The 19,828-nt window shown below is 44.7% G+C and overlaps 2 protein-coding genes across 2 annotated transcripts in view; both read right to left on the reverse strand.

The window, feature by feature from the left end:
* Positions 1–19,828, reverse strand: part of DGKG (diacylglycerol kinase gamma) — a 229,009-nt gene that overhangs the window by 113,791 nt on the left and 95,390 nt on the right. The window contains exons 18-24 of the mRNA XM_036768121.1: positions 19,398–19,508; positions 13,767–13,841; positions 12,976–13,080; positions 9,217–9,290; positions 8,012–8,086; positions 3,632–3,717; positions 2,021–2,110 (exon numbers count right to left, since the gene is read on the reverse strand). Of these exons, the coding sequence (XP_036624016.1) occupies positions 2,021–2,110; positions 3,632–3,717; positions 8,012–8,086; positions 9,217–9,290; positions 12,976–13,080; positions 13,767–13,841; positions 19,398–19,508 (616 nt within the window). The remainder of the gene's footprint in view (positions 1–2,020; positions 2,111–3,631; positions 3,718–8,011; positions 8,087–9,216; positions 9,291–12,975; positions 13,081–13,766; positions 13,842–19,397; positions 19,509–19,828) is intronic.
* On the reverse strand, positions 5,381–5,823 carry LOC118857190 (60S ribosomal protein L30). Its single transcript, XM_036767841.1, has one exon. The coding sequence runs from the start codon at positions 5,777–5,779 to the stop codon at positions 5,432–5,434; it is 348 nt and encodes a 115-aa protein (XP_036623736.1). The 5' UTR covers positions 5,780–5,823; the 3' UTR covers positions 5,381–5,431.

A 19,828-nucleotide genomic window follows, 5' to 3' on the forward strand; every position in this document is an offset into this window, starting at 1 on the left:
TGATGAGATTTGGCAATGTAATGGATATATGGGGTGAGGGAGAGAGAGGAGGAGAGGATGCCAAAAGAGCTTTGCTCCAGGGCACCATATTTAGTGGATGGGGAATTTTGAGGGCTCTGACAGTCTTTGCGCATTCTTTTTTTTTTTCTTTTCCTTTTTTCTTACTTTTTCCCACTTTATATTTGCCCACTCTTTAGCAACACAGAAATATAAGAGTGTAGCATCTACTTAGCAATAAAATTTAATAAATATAAATAGAAAATAAAAATAAAATAGAAAAAGACAAAAACGTTAGTTCGGGACCAAGGTCAGCTCTGATCTGCCCCACCTGGAAGCTAAGTAGCCAGCAATGACCTAGCACCCATCCTGGTATCTGTCCTTGGTCTTGTCACATAGCTTCAACTGAGCTTACACCTCTGTGTGTCCCTTTCCCTTGGAGAGGGTTGGGCCACTTGCTGCCTGTGGGACAATTTCTGGTTAGAATTCTAGGGATGTATCTGACTCCCTGATGTGACTGAAAATCCCCTGAGGGCAGGGGTTGTGTCTTCTCTAGATTTCATATCTCCCTTGGTACCCAGGCTAGTGCTCAGCACATAGGAGACACTGACTGAATGCAGGTTGAATAGCATGGAGTCAGTGGTAAAAATCATCTGTCTCCATGGATACCACAGGAAGACACCGACATGGGTTTTGAATTCACTGGCTGGAGGAAGGAGTTAGGAAGGACTGACCCACTTCACACATAACAGGAGCTCTCCATGGTAGGCATGCTATTGTAAATGAGAACATTCCACCCTACTTCAGTGAGGTACTGTGGCACATTGGGGAGCCCACTAGACATGGAGTGGGGAAGATATGGTTCAAATTCTTCACCAGTTATTTACTGAAATTTTTTGAGCAGGGGATGGTGGTGGTGGTGTGACATTTTCTGAGGAGTTAGCCTCTCTCTACTTCTCCTCCTTCTGACCCTTCCAATATCCAAGCAGCTGCCATGACTCCCCATTTCCACCACTTCTTGTATCCAGTCCCTTTTCTCTATTCACACCCCTGTAGTCCAGGCCCTTCCCACTTCTTGCCTCAACGTTTCCCAGTGGCCTCCGAAGTGGTCTCTGTACACCCCATCTCTTGCCTCTCCAATCCGTCCTCCAAACTATCAAATTGACTTTCTAAAGTGCAGATCACTGTCTTATTCAACAAGTGTCAGTAGCTCCCCATTGCCTTCAGGGTAAAATGCAAACTCCTCTTTGAAATTTAAAACCCATCACAGTCTGGCTCCAGCCTGTCTTTCCAGGCTGATTAGAAATTCCTCCCCTCCTGCTCTCTACCAAACTGTCCTATTTCTTCCCAGTATGTGATGTTGCATATCCCATGTGCCTTTGAACAGGCTCTCAGCATTCCTGGAATGCACTCTTTTTCTCTTGGTGCACTGTGCTTAACACTGAAGCACTCTGCTTCCTCTCCTTGAAATCCCCAGCTCTCTTCAAGGCTAAATTCAAGGGACACTTCCTTCAAGTGACAGGCCCTTCCTGGTCCCTCTGGTTGTTAGCGCCCCAACTTCAATCACCGAATATATCCCTCCAATAGAATGTAAACCTTTGAGGGTAGGGGCTATTTTTTTTTTTTGAAATCTCATTAGCACAGTGGCTGGAAGATAGTGTGGGGGCAGTTAATAAATGCTTATGGCTAGGTAATTTTTGCTAATTATTATTATTAGTAATCATTAATAATAAGACCATTAGCCATTAAATATTAATGCACAATAACAGGATAGCAACTTGTCTCAGAATCATCTTTATCTGAATTCCATTGAACATGAAGATTAGAAAATCAATGAGGAGTGTGGTGATAACAATGAGAACAAGCATGACAAAAGTGCTAGTGAGGAGGGTGCCCCCCTTAAGTCCTACAATTCTGAAGTTTAAGTACAGGCTCAGGGCAACTTTCCATACTATCCTTGTAAATGTAATTAGGCTAGACCTTTATCCCCCGGGGCAGATCCCTAATGAGAATAAAACCTCACCTCTTCCCCAACGGAGACACCTGGAAAGGTCATTTCCTGTTCCAAGAGGCAGGATTGCCACTTTTGGATGTTTGACAAAATTAATCTTATCTGTAATCCAAAGAATAAAAGGCATTGATATGAGAGAGCATCAGGTTTGGCCACATGAGTCACTGGCTCTTTCCAGAGATTGGCTCTTAATGCGCGTTACCAGTGAGAGCTAACTAGGTTAACATGAGACCTAACTAAGATTGTACAAAAAGTAGAAACAGTGGCTTCTGGATCCCACAGCTACTCCAACAGATGGTCCAAGTTGGAAATCCTCTTTTATTTCCTCTTAACTTGTAGATTCCTGGTAAAATTCTCTCTGTTGGGATGGGAAGCCTGTTAGAATGAAAGTGGGTATAATACTGACAGTTCCCAGCCATTACTTAGTACAGTCATGGAAGATAATGACCAACTATGAAACGAGCAACACTGTCTTTGCTTTTGGCTCCTGGGAGAAGGAGACACTAGAGTGACCTCTCAGCCACAACCCCAAAGTTGGCACAGCCACCAGCTCACCATGAAAATCCTCATCATGGGATGCCTGCCTCCATTGTGACTGCCGATGGAATCACAGAACTTCTGAGTTAGAAGGGACCTCAGAGGCCGTTGAGTCTATCTCCTTCCTGATTGTCCTTTATATCAGACTTGATAGTTAGTCATCCAGCTTCCATTGTAAGAGCTCCAGTGAAGGGGGAGCCCATTCTCTCCCAAAGCTGCCCACTCTACATTTCACAAATTTGAATTCTGGGAAAATTGCTCTTATACAGAGCTGAATAAAAGTCAGCATAGCATAATGGGTATAGAGCTGGCATGGCAGTCAAGAAAATTTGTGTCCAAGTGCCCCATACACCTATTGCTCAGGGCTTTGGGCATCTCTAAGACTCTAAGTCACAGAGTAGCTGTTGATGACGTTGGTAGAGGGAGTTTCTTCATTGGGATTTTCATTCATTTTTGTGACCTCACTCAAGCTTTATGGACCTCAGTTTCCTTGTCTGTAAAAGGGGGCATTGGAGAGGTCTCTAAGGTCTCTTCTGCTGCTAGATCAGGGGTTTTAAACCTGGGGTCCATGGAGCCCTCAACAGATATCAGGAGATCTATAAACTTGGATGGAAAAAGAATTACATATTTATTTCAATGATTGGCTTCCTTTGGAATCCTCCATATTTTATTGTGTATATAACCTATATATTTTATAATTTTAAAACATGATTCTGAGAAGGGGGCCATAGGCTTCACCAGATGGGTGCCCAACGGATCCAGAACACAAAAAGGCTAAGGACCCATGCTCCAGATCTATGGTCCAGTGATGTCTTACTGGAGGTAGCTGGTTCCTTGAGTCTCTCCTCTCTCAAGTTCAAGGGGCCTTCTCTATGGCCTCTTGGGAAGTCAGCCTTCCCTAGTTCTAGTCTGCTCCTCTAACCAGGACAGGCAACCACTCTTTTTCTTTTTACAAATGTGAGCTTATAATTCTACTAGTAATGGAAGGAATGTGGAGTCCATGCTGGGTTTTCCCTATCCTTTCTTCAAATACTGACTCTGCCCTCTATTCATCACCGTCCCTTTTCTTCCCACTCTGTTACTTACCGATACAATCCAATACCCAACCGACAGTCCCATCTCCTCCACAAATGAGCACACGGAAGTTTGGCACGCCACGGAAAAAATTCAATCTGGGAAGAAGAAGGGAAGTCAAAACAGGCTGCTTTACTAGAGAGTACTCAGTGTGATGCTTCCTCTCCCTGCATCCTCTCAAAGTATTCCCTGGGATGAAGAAAAGAACGTGGAAGAAGCCTTGTAGACCAGGAGGGGCCCATTTTGTAGCCCATAGTTGGGTTGATTAAATGGTGCTTTGGGTATTGTCAGATTCTGAGGGAGCTTCCTAAATGCAGGAAGCATCTTATACAGTGATTCCAGCGGCATAAGGGTTTCATTCTTCCCCCTTGCTCCGATGTCTGATGCCCAGGCTGCCCACCTTCCCTTCTCCATTCTCCTGCAGTGGAAATCACTGAACTCACTGGCTGGTTCTAATCTGGTTCAGGGACTTTTCAACTGCTTTGTTGTCTTCTTTTTGTATCTCCCCAGCACTCAGCACAGTGCCTGGGACATATCAGGTGCTTAATAAATGTCTGGGCCAGTTAGATGGTGCTGCAGTGGATAGAGCACCCAGCCTGGAGTCAAGAAGACCTGAGTTCAAATCCAGCCTCAGACACTTACTAGCTATGTGGCCCTAGGCAAGTCACTTAACCCTGTTTGCCTCAGTTTCCTCATCTGTAAAATGAGCTGGAGAAGGTAATCGCAAAACACTCTAGGATCTTTGCCAAGAAAATCCCAAATGGGGTCATGAAGAGTCAGACATGGCTGAAAATGACTAAAGAACAAAATAAGTGTTTATTGACTGAATGACCGGTGTTGAGAGCTGGGTTTACCCTCCGTAGGAATGCTAGGAATAGTGTTGAGGTAGTGTGATGCAGTGGGCAGAACATTGGCTCTGGGTTCAAAACCCACCTTAGATGCTTACTACCTTCCTATGACTTGGGGCAAGTGGCTTATTTTCCTTGGGCCCAGCTTTCTAATCAGTCCACAAACATGTAATAAGCACCTACTATGTGCCAGGCACAAAGACAAAATTGAAACAGCCCTGCTGTTGTGGAGGTTACATTCTATTTAACAAGGAATGAGCATGAAGTAGGTCTTTGAGATCCTTAGATTGAGAAGGCAACGATCCTTCTGACAATATCAGAAGTCTCGTAGAATAATGCTGAAAGAATTTTTATAATTTCCCTTCTTTAGCTGAGATATACTCTATTCCAGGTGAATACTATCATTGCCTCCAGAGCTTATGTAATAGTAGGGGGTCTTCACTTGGCATAGGAGCCTGAAGACCTGGGTGTTAGCACCTACTCAATGGCAAGGTCACTTTGAGCCAATCACTTCTTTCTGCCCTGTTATTTCAATTTCCTGATTGGCCAAATAGGGGGAGGAATCTGGGCTCTACCTCCCACCTCCCAGGGCCATTTTGACAACAAAATAAGACCATGGATATAAAATCTTTATAAACCATGAAACCATTTACCAGCTGCAGCCTCAAAGGGCAGTGTGCCATAGTAGAAAGAACACTGGCCTCAGAGTGAGGAAGATCTGGCTGAGTTCACGGCCCACCTTGGCCACATCTTGGCTGTGTGACCCTGCACAAATCCACCTCTCAATGCCTCAGGTGAATCCCTAATGCTATCAATTGCAGAGAAACTGGCCTCCTGCGTTGGTAGTGGGGCTTCCTCCCCAGGAGCTCCCTAAACTGTGATGAAATCACTGTTATTCTCATGTTATTTTTTTTTTTTTTAAAACAAGTTTTGACCCGTTTATTAAAGTATATTTTTGTACAGTTTACTTCTCACTGGTCTGTTCTGGCATGCTTCTAATGATATCAGAATCACCTGGATCAATGATAGCCAGTGTACATACTCTGTAGTACTTCCCACATGCTGTACCCAATTCAATGTTATTGCCACTGTAGTGATGTACGCCGGTTTTGGCCAACATAGCGTAATATTCAATCTCTGATTTCCTCAAGGCTGGGCAGTTGTTGGCTAAGATGACCAACTTGGCTTTGCCTTGTCGGATCATTTTCAGGGTCTGTTTGTAGCCCAGCACGTATTTGCCGCTTTTCATGACCAGCTGGAGCCTCGAGTTGATGGACTCCAGCGACTTTTTCGTCTTCTTTGCGGCCACCATCTTCCTGCCTGCGGTGCGGGAGGACCCTCAGCCAGAAACCTGCCGCCAAGATGGCCGGGAAGCGAGAAAGGCCTCATGTTATTTTTGAATCCTTTGTGCTAGTGCTCTTGGAACTGCTGAACTCAGAGTAGAGAGGATTTATATGGGGTCAAATATAACTTTTGATACTTAATATCTGGGTGATCTTGGGCAAGTTACGTAACTTTTCTGGGCCTCCCTTTTCTTATCTGTAGAATGAAGAGGGTGGGCCAGAATGCATCTCTGAGGCCTTCCCCAGCTGTCTATCTAAGATTCTATGAAGTTCAATATGTAAGAACACAGGACCACATGTTGGGATTCCATTGTATCCAGACAGCATTTTTATTAAGTGGCCACTGTGTGCCAGGCACTGGCCTGGGTGCTGGGGATCCTGTGTGGCATCGAGCCATCCCTAGGCAGACTCACAAAAACACCGGCTATCGGTCCTGGCCGGTAGATGTCCCCATGATACTGGCCCTGGCCTCCCATAACATAACAAGGCCTCAGGCAACATAGCTGACATCCGTCAGTAGTCACCGTGCCAGGCAGCATGGCAGTGCGTGTGGTTAAAGCTTCTGGGAAATGCCGAGGGGAAGCAAATTGTCTCCACATCGAAGCTGTTGCTCATTCTCCTCCGCAGCCTCATGCCTGGACTATTGTAATCACTGTTGCTGGGTCTTTCTATCATCGTCCGTCCTTCATTCAGCTGCCAAAGCCAATTTTCCTAAAGCGCAGGTCTCATACGGTACCTGGTACATAGTCGGGGCTTAGTAATCATGACAAGAGTAACTTACCTGTACGTATAGACGTGCATGTGTGTGTGTATCTATCTTTACGGGTTGCAGAATGTTTTGTGTGTCATATTTCCTTTGACCCTTACAATAACCTCACGTGGAAGGTGCTATTAACGGTCCCATTTTCCAGATTAGTGAACTGAGGCTTGGAGAAGTTAGATGACTTGCCACAGGGTCAGACAGATGTGTTTGTGTCTCAGCGTTTCAGGTGGGATTAGGGCCCAGGGCTTCCTGAGCCCAAGGCCAGAGCTCTGTTCACTATAACACACCATCTTTCCCTATGTGGCCCCTCCCTCTCCCGCGCCCCTATTTGTTTGAACTGTATATATCCCATTCCTGACCAGGGCTGCCAACCTCCATCCCACGTGAGTGTGCCCTGTCCTTCATATAAATAGAAAAATGGGGCTCCCCTTTGGATGAGCACTGGCTCTCAGGTCAGTCTCTCCTTGGCCTCTTGTCTAAGGCACAACTTTCTGAGGCTCTCCCCTTACTTGCCTCTACAGGGAATGAGAATAGGAAGACAGGTATCAGCTATGACACACTTTTTGATAATCCCTCTGCTCGTGGGGAGAACAATACACAAATCCCACAGATTGAGGCCTTCATTTGAACTACTGCAGTAACTTCTAGCTCCTCCCTGAGCCCTGACTCTGGACTTAAGGGACCTTGGTTGAAAATCCCACCTCTAAAGCGCGTGACCCGGCAAGTACCTCAGTTTCCTCATCTTTAAAATAAGGGAGTTTGACTAGCTGCCCCCCAAAGTTTCTTCCAGCTCCACATCTAGGGCCCTATACTCCCCACACACCTCCACACCAAACACAAAGGTCAAAGGTTTCCTTCCTCGCTTTGCTTCTGCTCAACTTTCTGGTCAGATCGCTGACAAAGAAGGAAAGTCAGGAAGTGGAGGAATCAGGGGCTTGAAAACCGAGCACTGTCCTGGAATAGGGAGGAGGTTATTGTACTGCGTGCTAACTAATTTTGCACGTATACCTGGGTATGACATGCAGAATATGAGTCAATAGACCCATGTTTCCTTTCCACGTGTCTCTCGTGATTCATTGGGAAGCTGCCAGTTAACACAGCCTTGAACACAAGCTCAAGGAATCTGCCAGCCCACCTTGCCCGTAAATCAATTAATGACACAGTGGTTTTCTCCCCCTCTCATATGACTGTTACTTTGTCTTCACCAGGAGCCAGGAGGCTACTTCCAAAACGCAGTCAGCCAATTACACCTGGTCCTGTCACTTCCAGAAAGAGAAAGTAGAAACTGAGGGGATTTTGAAGAAAGGGAGAGGAAGGGAGAGAAAGAGGAGGGAAAGATGAAGTGAAAAGGAAGGATGGAACTCTAGAAAACGGCTTATTATGGGAGGGAAAGAAGAGAAAACATGAGAAGCATTAGAAGAGGATGGCATCTTCATACCCTGGAGTAGGCCCCCATTGCTCCAGGCTGTAAACTTGTCTGGGGTTGAGCAGATATTGGAATTTCCGAAGGAGTCTATAGAAACAAAAAGAAGGGAGAGAAAAGCAGAAAAAGAAAGGAAATGTCATTGGGAGCAGTTCTAGCTGACAAATGGCCTCATCAGTCCTCTTCTAACCTACATGATGAGGAGAAGGGACAGGACAGCCTGAAGCCCATTGAAGGTTCTGGAGCCCTGAGCTTCTCAAGTGGAAGAGGGCTGCTTCCCCATTTCAAGAGGTGAGTGGAATGATGGACAACCTTATGACCTGAAGGTTCTCTTTTCATCCAAGAACAAAAGAGGGCAATGGAAAATAAAGAGTATGGTGTCCTCATTCTGTTAGAACTTCTTCCTTCCTGGAGGTTCTGTCTCTATATTAGGTGATATGACTTCCTGTCATGGGTTTCATGGCATGGGAGCAGGCTTTGGCTCCTGAGACTATGGAGGAATGAAGAGGGAGGGTCGGGGAGAGGGTTATTGGTAAGGACTGAGATGGAAAGTACCAATTCCCAGGTCTTTTCTAAGATTGGAGTTTAAGGGTCACGGAACCCTACGTTAGTAGGGAGAGCATGCTGCATGAACTGGGAGGGACCTCCCTGGAACCTTCCCTATTTGTTCCAGCTTGCTTCCATTTTTTTAACATAGTCCTGAAACTTAACTCCCGGTGTCTATACCACAACCACCTCTGCCTCCAAACATGGCAATACTTGTGACCAGCAATGAGAAACTACTTTAAAATACTAATTCTCCTTTATGTTCCACCCAGCAGCTTCTAAACATGTGTCCAGATGGACTCTTGTCGATGAGATGGACACCTGGTCTTCTCAAAGGTGGAATGTCTCAGTCAAGTTGGTTTGGTTAAGATTTCTTTTCTTGGTGTTTTTTCACTCTTCACATCCCTTACAGCTATGGACCAGTCACTGACTCTGCCTGGCCCCAAGGCTATAGCTTCTATTCCAAGAATAGCTCTGCTTAAACTCACAAAATCACCCAACCTCCTAGCTGTTTCTATAGTTTGGGTAAGAAAGATGTCAAAAGGCAGGGGAGAGGAACAGGTACCTCTGTAATTCTTACTAACAGAAGAAGTCTACCATAAAAGGAAATTCAAAGATGGCTGCTTGCCAGGCCCTTCCTCTTTGAGGAATAGTAATAATATAATAATACATACCTTTCTCCTTGTCTTCCTCCACTCTTAGGATTGAGCAAGACAAGCAGGGGATGTGTGTCCTTTGGTGCAACAATCTGAAATACAGGGGTAAGAAAAAGCTTAGAGAATCACAGAATTTTGGAGTTGAAATGGACCTCTGATTTGAGGATCTAGTTCACATCTCCCTCTCCATCCCTTTACTTGGGGACATTAATCTACATACCAACAACTGCCCAAACACTCTGGCCAGTTTATTAATCACCTTAACTCGGTGTCATAGATTTAGAGCTGGAAGGGGCCCCTCGCCACTGATTCTACAGATAAGAAAATGGAGGCCAAGGAAGAGAAGTGACTTGCCTAAGGTCACACAACTAGTAAATGTCAGAGGTTGACTTTGAACCCAGGTCCTTTGAATCTAGAGCCATTATACTACACTGCCTTCTGTGACCTAGATCTTCACACCACCTTGGGTACCTGCTCCTGCTCTCTCTCTCTCTCTCTCTCTCTTTCTTTCTTCCTTCATTTCTTCCTTTCTTTCTTTTTTTCTTTCTTTCTTTCTTTCTCTCTCTCCTTCTCTCTCTCTCCTATCTCCTTCTCTCTCTCCTCTCTCTTTCTCTTCTCTCTCTCTTTCTCATTCTCTCTCTCCTTCTCCCTCTCTCTCATTCTCACTTGCTCTCTTGCTCTCGCTCTCACTCTTTCACTTTCTCTCTCCACTCATTCCTACATCACCAGCTACCTGCTGGACATCTCCACTAGAATGCTTCTTTACTATCTCAAACTGGATATGTTCAAGATGGAATTAATTATATCTCCCCACCCCAATCTTCCATATTTCTAGTTTTTGTTCAGCCTTAGACAAGTCTGCAACCTAAGCTGTGTGTGTGCGCGCGCGCGCGTGCGTGCGTGCGCGTGTGTGTGTGTGTGTGTGTGTGTGTGTGGTATTTCAGGGGATAAAGATATAATCCTCCTCTGCTGCTTATAAAGTTTTCTTTTCTTTTTCCTATCCCATAACAAGTTTTCTCGTGTTGTCCCCTCCTCATCCTTCTCTTCCATTTTCTCCCTTCCTCTCCTGTTTCATGAACTCCTCCTGTTTCTCCTTCCTTACTTTGGAGATGCTCAGGGGCACTTGTTACTGGCTAATTCAGTTTTGGTAGTAGCCTCCTGGCTCCTGACTGAGGCAAAGTGATAGTCATGTGGGTGGGAAAAGCTGCTGTCATTCACTTGATTGACAGGTGAGGCAGGCTGGTACATTCTTTGAGCATAGTTTAAAGGCTATTTTAACTGGCATCTTTCAAATAAATTGTGAGGGCCACAGGAAAAGGAAACAGAATTGCCTTGCTATTGGTTGGCCTGCATTTAAGAACCAAATTCTACATTGTAGTGCCCACGAAAAGATGGAGAATCAGGCAGCAGGATAACTACTTATGTGCAATGCCATAGCTCATCCTTATTCCAGCAGTTTCCAGGTTAGACACTGTTCAAGCTCCCCCATTCCTCCCTGACTCTGCTTTGTGGCTCTCGGTACTTGTCAACACATCAACCAGAAAGCTGAGCAAAAGCAGAGACAATCTGGGAAGCCCCATTGCCCCTTTTGCTTTGTGACAGATTCTTTTTGAGGTGTGTTGAGAGATAAGCTAGGTGTACTACAGTAACTAAAGTGAAGCTCTCAGGCTCTAGAATTCGCTTATCCCTGCTTCCATAAGCAGATTGCTCACTAGGAAAGATAAGCCACCTGATGCCTTTCTCCATCTTTGATTCCCCATGCTGCCAATAAGGGCAGACCCTCAGAAGGCTGTGGCTTAGACAAGAGCAAAGGAAAGACTGGTCTGACAACTGATGCTCCTTCTATTTTTGTTTGGAGAGCCAGTTAAACATTGCCCGGGACACTCGTGTTTGCTACAGATTGAGGCAGCTGTGTTGGCAACCAAAAATGGGCTCCTTAGCACTTAGTCAACAAGTGGCCTTGACTAGTTTGGCTTTTTCCCCTGAACTGAATGCTGTTTGTATCTTGGACTGGAGTAAGCTTGTCGGCCCCTTCACCTTGCTTCCCTTGCTTAAGCTGATGGAAAGAACCTGTGCTTTCCCGGTCAACCCCTTCACCTTGCTTAAGCAGATTGAAAGAACCTGTGCTTTCCCCGGCGTACCTTACACCCCCGCAGAAGCTGGATGGTTAAAAGCAGCTCCCGTTGGAGCCAGAGGCTGCCACAGCCGCAGCCGCAGCAGGAGCTGCCAGTAGCAGAGCTGACCTACGGGAGGAAGCTGAACAAAGACTTCAGGCCAGTGGGTAATCTTATTACCATAGAGGGGGAAGCATGATTTTGCTTTACGCAATCATGCTTCTCTGTAGCCTCCTGGTTACTCTTTCAAGGCGTACTTATTGGGCCTGGAAACTTTTCATTAATATGTCAAAATGGGGATGCTGGTTCATGGGTTGGTTACTGTGGAGCCTAAATATATGTTTTGATTCTTCTGCCTTCTACTTTGAGAGTTTCTTATATCCGGCGGTTCCGAACCTTTCAGACATGTTTATGATCCTCTTTGAGATTATAAACTCTGCCCTCCTAATACAGCAGCCCATTTTAGTTGTCTAGAGTCTTATTCTTCAGAGTTTCTCTTTAAATCTCACTTCAGTTATACTTTTCTATCACTTCTATTCTTTGTTCAGAGTTCTGCTCAAATGACAGAATGGATCGAATCCCTCTGCCACCAGGCCTTTCTTTGAATGCTCGAAGATTGCCATCATGGCCTACCAAAGACTTCACTTCTCCAGGCTAAGCATCTTCGCTTCCGTCGGTAGATCTTCGGGGGGCATGGTCCCCTCATTACCATCCTGCTCAGTCTTATTCTGGACCATCTACAGTTTGTTCCTGTCCCTCCTTAAGTAGGGCACTGGCAGAAGAACATAACATCCCACATATTACTGGACCAGGGCAAACCGCAGGGGAATGATTCCCTCTCGCCCTCCCCCACCCCAGGGACAGGATACTAGTCCTCTTACTGCTGTCTAAATGGCTCTACCATGTACTACTTGGGTTCCTTCAGGCAAGTCATTTCATTTGTTTTTGTCATTTGTAAAACAAGATTGGACCAAGCAACCTCCGAGGTCCCTTGTAGCTCCAGACCTATAATCCTATGCGCCTTGTCAGAGGATCTGAATTTGAATCCTGCCTCTTCTGTTTGTGCAGCCTTTGGTAAACCTCTTCATGTCTCTGGGACTCAGTTTCTTCTTTTTTAAAATAAAGAGGGGGTAAGATGACCTCTAAGGTCCCTTCAGATCTGTGATTCTATCCTAATGTTTTTTTGGTCTGGCACGTTGCACTCTGAAATCCCATCTTGTTTTATCGCATGCCCAGAGCTTGGGTTTAGCTCTTGACAATACAGCTTTTGAGTATCCCTGCTTGGCTGCTGATGGAAGGACCAGAGAGACTCTTCTTAGGAAAAGGAAGTCAGGACGCTTGAGTTCCAAAGACTTTGTTATGTAATGGTGGACCCAGGCAAGGGAGAGGCACCTTAATATCCATCCCATCTTTGCAAGGGCCATGTTTATGTAGCTAGCATTTTAGTGATTTAAAATTTGCAAAACATGTGCTACCTTATTTGATATTCACAATCACCTTGGGATTTAAGTCTCATTATTTCCATTTTACAGATGATGAAGCTTAGGTCGAGAGAGGCTAATCAATTTTCCAGGGTCACACAGCTAGCAAGTGTCTGAGGCTTATGGACTTTAGAAGGCGGGGGATAAAGGGCAGATAAAAGAGTCCCAGCAAACTCCTGTACCTTCAATCCGTGTCCATCCGTCCATGAGGGGTTGAATTGGTTAATCTCCAAGAGAGGAATCTTTTGGGAATAGCATTTAGACCATTCATTCTCCTCTTCTTCAGCCTTGGAGAAGAGGGGGAAAAAGACCAACCGAATCTTAGACCAAAGATGGCTAATATGAGGAAACATCCTAAAGGTGAGCTAAGGAACTTCCCCCTAGTGAGGCCTTTGGCCTAAATAAGCTTATTCCCCAGACCTCGCCCATTGTAAAGTGACACCTCAGCTTGCAGGTGTTCTAGTCCAAAGATGGATGAAAAACAAATCAAACAGGAAATCTCCCCTAGGAGAACGCAAGGTTCTAGAGGTTCGATTTTGTCCTTTTATTCCTAAACTCCTTATTCCCCGCCCCCACCCCAATATCAACTCCTCCAGGGTAGGGATTATCTCAACTTTTCAGTTTGTATCCTCAGAGTGTAGTGGCACTTAGTAGGCATTTAATAAAAGCTTATCAATTGACTTCCTATCAGAGTCCTTTCAAAGACAAATGCCACAATGCTCCACACCACCATTTTTCCTCTTATGCTAATCATGTCTTTGTTGACTTGTTCCTGGACTGGATAAATAAAGGAAACTCTTGGGGAAACCCTGGGAACTTGAGCTCCACTGATTTGGTAAGCTCATAAAGGGCTCAGGGCTAGACGAGACACATTAGCATCCAGGCTGGGAGAATGAATCCCCGAGTGTTGTGTTTAGATATAACAAGACCAGTAATGGATGAACAATGGAAAATGCAGAGTAAGCAACTGTACCTGAAGGAGTTTCTTCACTGGGTTCTTGGTGCTGTTTGGTTTCTCTGAAGATTTTTCCTTAGACATTTCTTTTTCCTTTGTGGAAAGAAAAAAAAAGACAGCCAAATCTTGATCAATCACTAAGTATCTGTTAAGCCTTATAACTTGTCGGGCACTGCGCTAAGTTCTGGAGATACAAAGAGAAAAAAATCAATTAATTTCTGCCCTCAGGCAGCTTCCATTCTAACAGAGGAGATGACATGAACATATATGGTAGAAGAGTTCCTGTGTTGTTGGGAAATATACTCTCCCTACTCATCAGTTCAGTTTTGAGCCCCCACTGATGCAATTTCATTTATACAAAATAGCCACTTACAATGATAATTCTTTTAAATCTTAAACAAAACCATTTACTTAGCAATAAGACCAAGGAAGTGCTATCACGGATATTCATATTAAAGCAAATGCATGAATACTAAGGTACATCACAATCTTCATATAAACGGGTCACAGGCTCGCACCAATTAACAAAGTATCTGTGAGGGAGAGGTAGGACACAGGCATAAAAACCTGCCTAGAAGGCCCAGGAGTAAAGAGAACCCGTGCACTGGTGGTAACTCACAACTCTGCCATTGTAAACTTTGGTGTCTTTTTTCTGTCTCAGGAATTGTCCATAAAAGTTTCCTGATGGACATAGCTTCTGTGCTGAACAGATGTTTCCTCTGTTAACCTTAGTTGATCCACACACACAGTGCCTAACACCTTATTGGAACAATATCTCATCCAAACCATCTGATTCACTGAGTGACTTCTATGATTCTTTGCTTCCAAGATATTCCTTTGCTCAACTGGACTTACTCTTCAAGAGCAACTGCTCTCTCTATCACTTCTAGTTTCAAATTTAATTGTCCCTCTCTCCCTTCCTCCACCTGTCTGTCTGATCTGTCTGGATTCAGATTCTGAGTCCTCTTTGCAAATGACTTCCTCTCCCCTTAGATTATGGTTAGTAACCAAATTCCCGTCTGTCTAGAATCAGAGACACTATATTTCTGTCATTCCTTAGAATAGTGCTGGTGTACTACAGCTTGTCACATTCAGAATGAACAGTTGTTTCAGAATTTCAACTCAGAATAAATAAATGTTTCCCTTAGAGCTCTGAGCTGATTTAGCTCAGCAACAAACTGGTCCATATGAAAGGGCAGTACGTTAAAAGTAAGGTGCCTTTTACCTAAAAACAACTCATTTGATTCCACCATCCTTGCTAATTCTCATTATCTCTCTCTCTTCCCCTTCATGGCTAACTTCGGAAAGTTGTCTATACTCATTGTGCCCACTTTTCCTCCTCTCATTCTTACTTTCTTGGGAGGCAATTGGGGTAAAGTGACTTGCCCATGGTCACACAGCTAGTAAGTGTCTGAGGCTAGATTTGAACTCAGATGCTCCTGACTCCAGGGCTGGTGCTGTCTCTACTGCACCACCTAGCTGCCTGTCCTTTCAGTCTTTTAAACCTTCTGCAATATGGCTTCCAACTTCATCACTCACATGAAACTGCTTTCTCCAAAGTCACCAATGATCTCTTAATTGTTAAATCTAATGGCCTTTTCTCAGTCCACATCCTCCAGAGCCTCTCTGCATTCTGAGTGTCAAAGGTCTTGAGACTGTTGACCACATCCTTTCGGATTCTTTCTTCTCCACGTCTTAGTGACCCTGTTCTCTCCTAGTACTCTTCCTGTCTGTGTCTCCTCAATCTCCTTGCTGTTTAGGTCACATCCACTAACCCTGCATATCCTTCAAGCTCTATCATGCGCCCCTTCTCTTTTCATTCTATTCAGTTTTACTTGTTATCTCATCAGCTCCCATGGGATGATTCCCAGATCTATAATCCAACCAGAGTATCTCTCCTGAACTCTAGTCTCAAATCACTACCTTTCTTGGACATCTCAAACTAGATGTCCCCTGTGCATCTCCAACTCAATATGTCCAGGACAAAACTTTTCTTTCCCTACAAACTCTCCCCGCTTCTGAACTTCCTGGATATTCTCCCCATTCACCAGTCACTGAGACTCATCTAGGCACCTAGGTATTCTCCTTACTCTCACTCATATTCTGTGTATCAAAAAGACATCCCCCGCATCTAATCTGTTGGCAAATCTCCTCATTCTTCCTTTCACAAAATCTCCTGCCTACATCCCCTTATTTTTACTCACACACTCACTGTACTTGTGCCGGCTTTTATCAACCCTCTCTTGGACTGGTCCTCACTTTAATCTGGTCTCCAGGACTTAAGAGCCAAAGCGATTTTTTCTGAAGCTCAGATTGAGCCGTGTTACCCTTTGCTTAATAAACTCCCGTGGCTCATGATTGCCTCTAGGAGCAAAGGTAGAAGTCTTTGTTTAGCTTTTGGTCCCTTGTAGGTCCATAACTACCTTGCCCCTCCCTTCATTTAGTGTCTTAGATGTTACTCCCATCTATGTATTCTGTGATCTAGAGACATCAGACATCTTTCCTTTTTCTCTCACGTGACAAGCCATGTTCTCACTCTTTGTTGTCCCACTGGTTGTCTGGCATGCCAGGGATGCTCTCTCTCCTTCCCTACTGCCTTACTTTCTGCTTCCTTCAAGACAGCTTAAATACAACTTCTGCAGGAACCTTTTCCTGGTCCCTCCAGCCTTCCCTTTGGAAAAAAATGACCTTTTGTTGACTCTGTAGAATCTTCTGTGTTCCTAGTTATTTTCATGTTTGTCACTTCCATTAGAATGTAAGCTAAGGGGCAGCTGGGTGGGGCAGTGGATAGAGCACTGGGTCTGGAGTTAGGAAGACCTGAGTTCAAAACTGACCTCACACACTTACTAGCTGTGTGACCCTGGGAATGTCACTTAACCCCGATTGCAGCTCCCCCCCCCAAAAAGAACGCATGCTCTGAGAAGGCAGAGATCATTTTTGTTTTGCTTTATATCTTCAGTGTATATTGTAATCTCTTAATCAATGCTTGCTCACTTGAAGAAAATCTTCCAGAAAATGCTGGTTTTACTAACTTGGTTCATGAGCAGCAAGTCAAAGAGTTATGGCCTCTTTCCTCTGTTGTGAACAATGATGTGGTTCTTTTGTCTGATTCTAAAAAAGAGCTCGTTTGGTTTTTGCTTTCCACTTTTCAGAGTTATTACCTTGCAGTGACCTTGTGGTAGGTCGTGCGGTAGGTCGTGCAAGGATTGCTATGATGACTTATTATGTGGACCAGTGATTCTTTGGGTTAGGGAACTCTATTCGTCTACCCATGCGGCTCAGCACCTGCTTGGCAATTGACAGTTTCAGAGGGTTTTCTGGAGTTCTGAGTTCAGTGGCTTGCCTGGGTCCCACAGACATTGTGTTTCAGAGACAGGACTTGAACAGAGGCCTCCCTGACCCTGAGGTCAACCTTCTACCCACTGGACCACAGCTGCTTTAGAATGCAATTATTACGATTCCCGTTTTGCAGATGGAGAAACTGAGGTTTAGAGACTTATCCAGGGAGTACGTGGTAGAGCTGGAACGTGAACCTAGGTTTCCTGAAGGCAAGCATATTTATTTAACACATCTTCTATAGGAGCATAGCAACACTGATTTAGTCCTGGAAGGGAGAGACTTCAGGGTCATCTATTCCAATGCCTTTGTTTTACAGATAAAGAAACTGAGGCACAGGGATATTAAGTAACTTGCTGAAGATCATGTAGGTAGTAAGTGTTGGAGGCAAGATCTGAACTCAGTTCTGGTGATTCTCTCTAATAGGTATTTGGGGTTTGCAAAGGTAAACAAGATGTGCTTTACACCAATGAGCTTACGATTCTGATGATACTGAGGTCACTTACTCAGATTTTATAAGGGAAAGGGGTGATATGGTTGAAGACAACGAGGAAAAAATGATTTGGGGGGATTTTGCTTTTTGGACTTGATGACCCAACCAGTAGTTATTCATAATATGCCTGGCACATAGTAAGCAGCTAATAAATCCTCTCCCTCTCCCCCTCTCTCACCATCTAGACTCTCTGACACTCCACTGGCTCCATCTGTCATGTGTCCACCACTCTAGGGATGCTCCTTTCTCAGAATGGGTCAATGGTTTCTCAAATGTGACCTCAGGGAGACTGTCTTTTCTCAGTCTTCCCTGCCCTGACCTCTCTGCATATAAGCTTTGGAAAGGATGAACTGGTCTTTCCTCCTGATATGCTTGGTTCCCTTGGCTCTTGGGACAGTGTTCTCTCTCTCTGTCTCTCTCTCTGTCTCTCTGCCTCTGTCTCTCTCTCTCCCCCCCTTCTCTGTCTGTCTGTCTCTCTCTCTCTCTCTCACACACACACACATCTACCTCTTTCTATCATCTGCCTTTCAAACTATCATTCAGTCTTTGCATAAAGACCTCAACTAAGGGAGGAGGACTCAGTTCACTTTGGGAAAACTCTGATTTTTCCAAGGTTTTCCTGACATCCAGCCTAGATCCATTTCTCTGTCCGTTCCACTGATTGCTCCTCTTCTGCCCTATTGGGCACATTAGAATAAGGAAAATCTATCTTCCAAAGAGCCTCCCTTCAAATTGATGAGGACAGCTCTGAGGACCCTTCTGAATAGACTCTTCTAACCCCATTCCACTCCTTCGTGTTCCTGACAATGGGGCCATGACTTGTCACCATCCACCCCAGCCTCCTCTGCTTGTTCCTTTGTTACTCAAAGTCCTTGCTTAAATATGGCATCTGAACTGAACTCAACACACCTAAGATGTGGTCTGAGAAGATCAGAAGAGAGACAGAATCTGATCTGCTATCTCCCCCTTTCAAGAGGCCACCCCCTTTTTAATGCAACCTAGACCTTTAAGAGGCATGGCAAATTGTATATTTTGCACAAGAGTCTAGAAGACCCAGGTTCACGTTCTGTAGGTGAAAACGGCTGTGTGATCCTGGGCAAGTCACTTAACCTTTAAGTGGTATAGTAGGCAGTGCTCTGACTTCAAAGCCAGCCTCACACTACCTCTGGACTCTTAGCAAGTCACTCAATCTCTGTTTGCCTCAGTTTCCTAAATTATAAAAGAGATAATAATAACACTTGCCTCATTTGGGTGTTGTGAGAATCAAATGATCTAATATTTGTAAAGTGCTTAGCAGAGTGCCTAGCACATAGTGCTTAGCAGAGTGCCTAGCATATAGTAATGCTTGCTTCCTTATACTTCCCTTCTCACTTAGCCCCAGAGTACTCCTAAGAAACTAACTCTCTAAGATATACGTGGCAGAATGGGCGCTGATCTTCATGGGTGGAGGGCATTTCCTCACTGGGAGTCCCTCACACCAATAAAATCTCAGGTTTGGTTCCATCTGAGATCCTACAAGGTTTTCTGCTTGCCCCGCACCACTGCGGACTCATGCTTCCCTCTCTGTACCCGAGGATTACGTATTCCTTCTGAGCTGTCAATGGAAGAGTAAAATCATCAGCACTTCTGAGAAAACACAAGCAGCTCGGGAGGCTGAAACATTATAGATTCTGCCATCTCCAAGTGGACCCAGGCCAGGGATCTGAGGAGGAGTATATTATCATCTGGGCTTTGTGAGTGAATTCCTTGGATGGGGTTGGGTGATATTACAAAGCAGGTAAATGAATTAAAAACAGAAGATTCTAGGCAAACCATCTTACCTCTAATTTGTCTGTGTTTGTGGAATCTGATTTTAAATCATTTGTGGATTTCTCAGGGTTAGGACCAGGTGGAGAGACTTTGGTGGATCCAGTCTCAATGGTTTTCTTCTCCTTTGGAGAAAAGAAAAAAGTCAATTAAAATTAGTAACAAACTCAAATGAAAAGGAAATCCATTGGCCACATATTTACTTAGGGGGAGGAGGGAGAGGAGGAGGAGGAGGGGGAGGAGGGGTAGGAGGAGGAGGAGAAGAGAAAGAGAAAGACAGGAGTTCAAACTAATTAATCAGTTATATATAAAGTCCTCACTATATGCCAGACACTGTGATGGGCATTGGGAATGCAATTTCCCCACTGAAAGTTCATCCACTGGAGACCGAAGGAGGTCTGAAGTGGCTTATCCTGGGGCTTCTCAGGTACTTTCCATACTCGGC

The sequence above is a fragment of the Trichosurus vulpecula genome, chromosome 7 (genome assembly GCF_011100635.1).
Source record: "Trichosurus vulpecula isolate mTriVul1 chromosome 7, mTriVul1.pri, whole genome shotgun sequence".
Classification (NCBI taxonomy): Eukaryota; Metazoa; Chordata; class Mammalia; order Diprotodontia; family Phalangeridae; genus Trichosurus; species Trichosurus vulpecula.

Excerpts from the sequence above, each read along its gene's own strand:
- LOC118857190 (XM_036767841.1), bottom strand. The coding sequence starts at position 5,779 with ATGGTGGCCGCAAAGAAGACGAAAAAGTCGCTGGAGTCCATCAACTCG.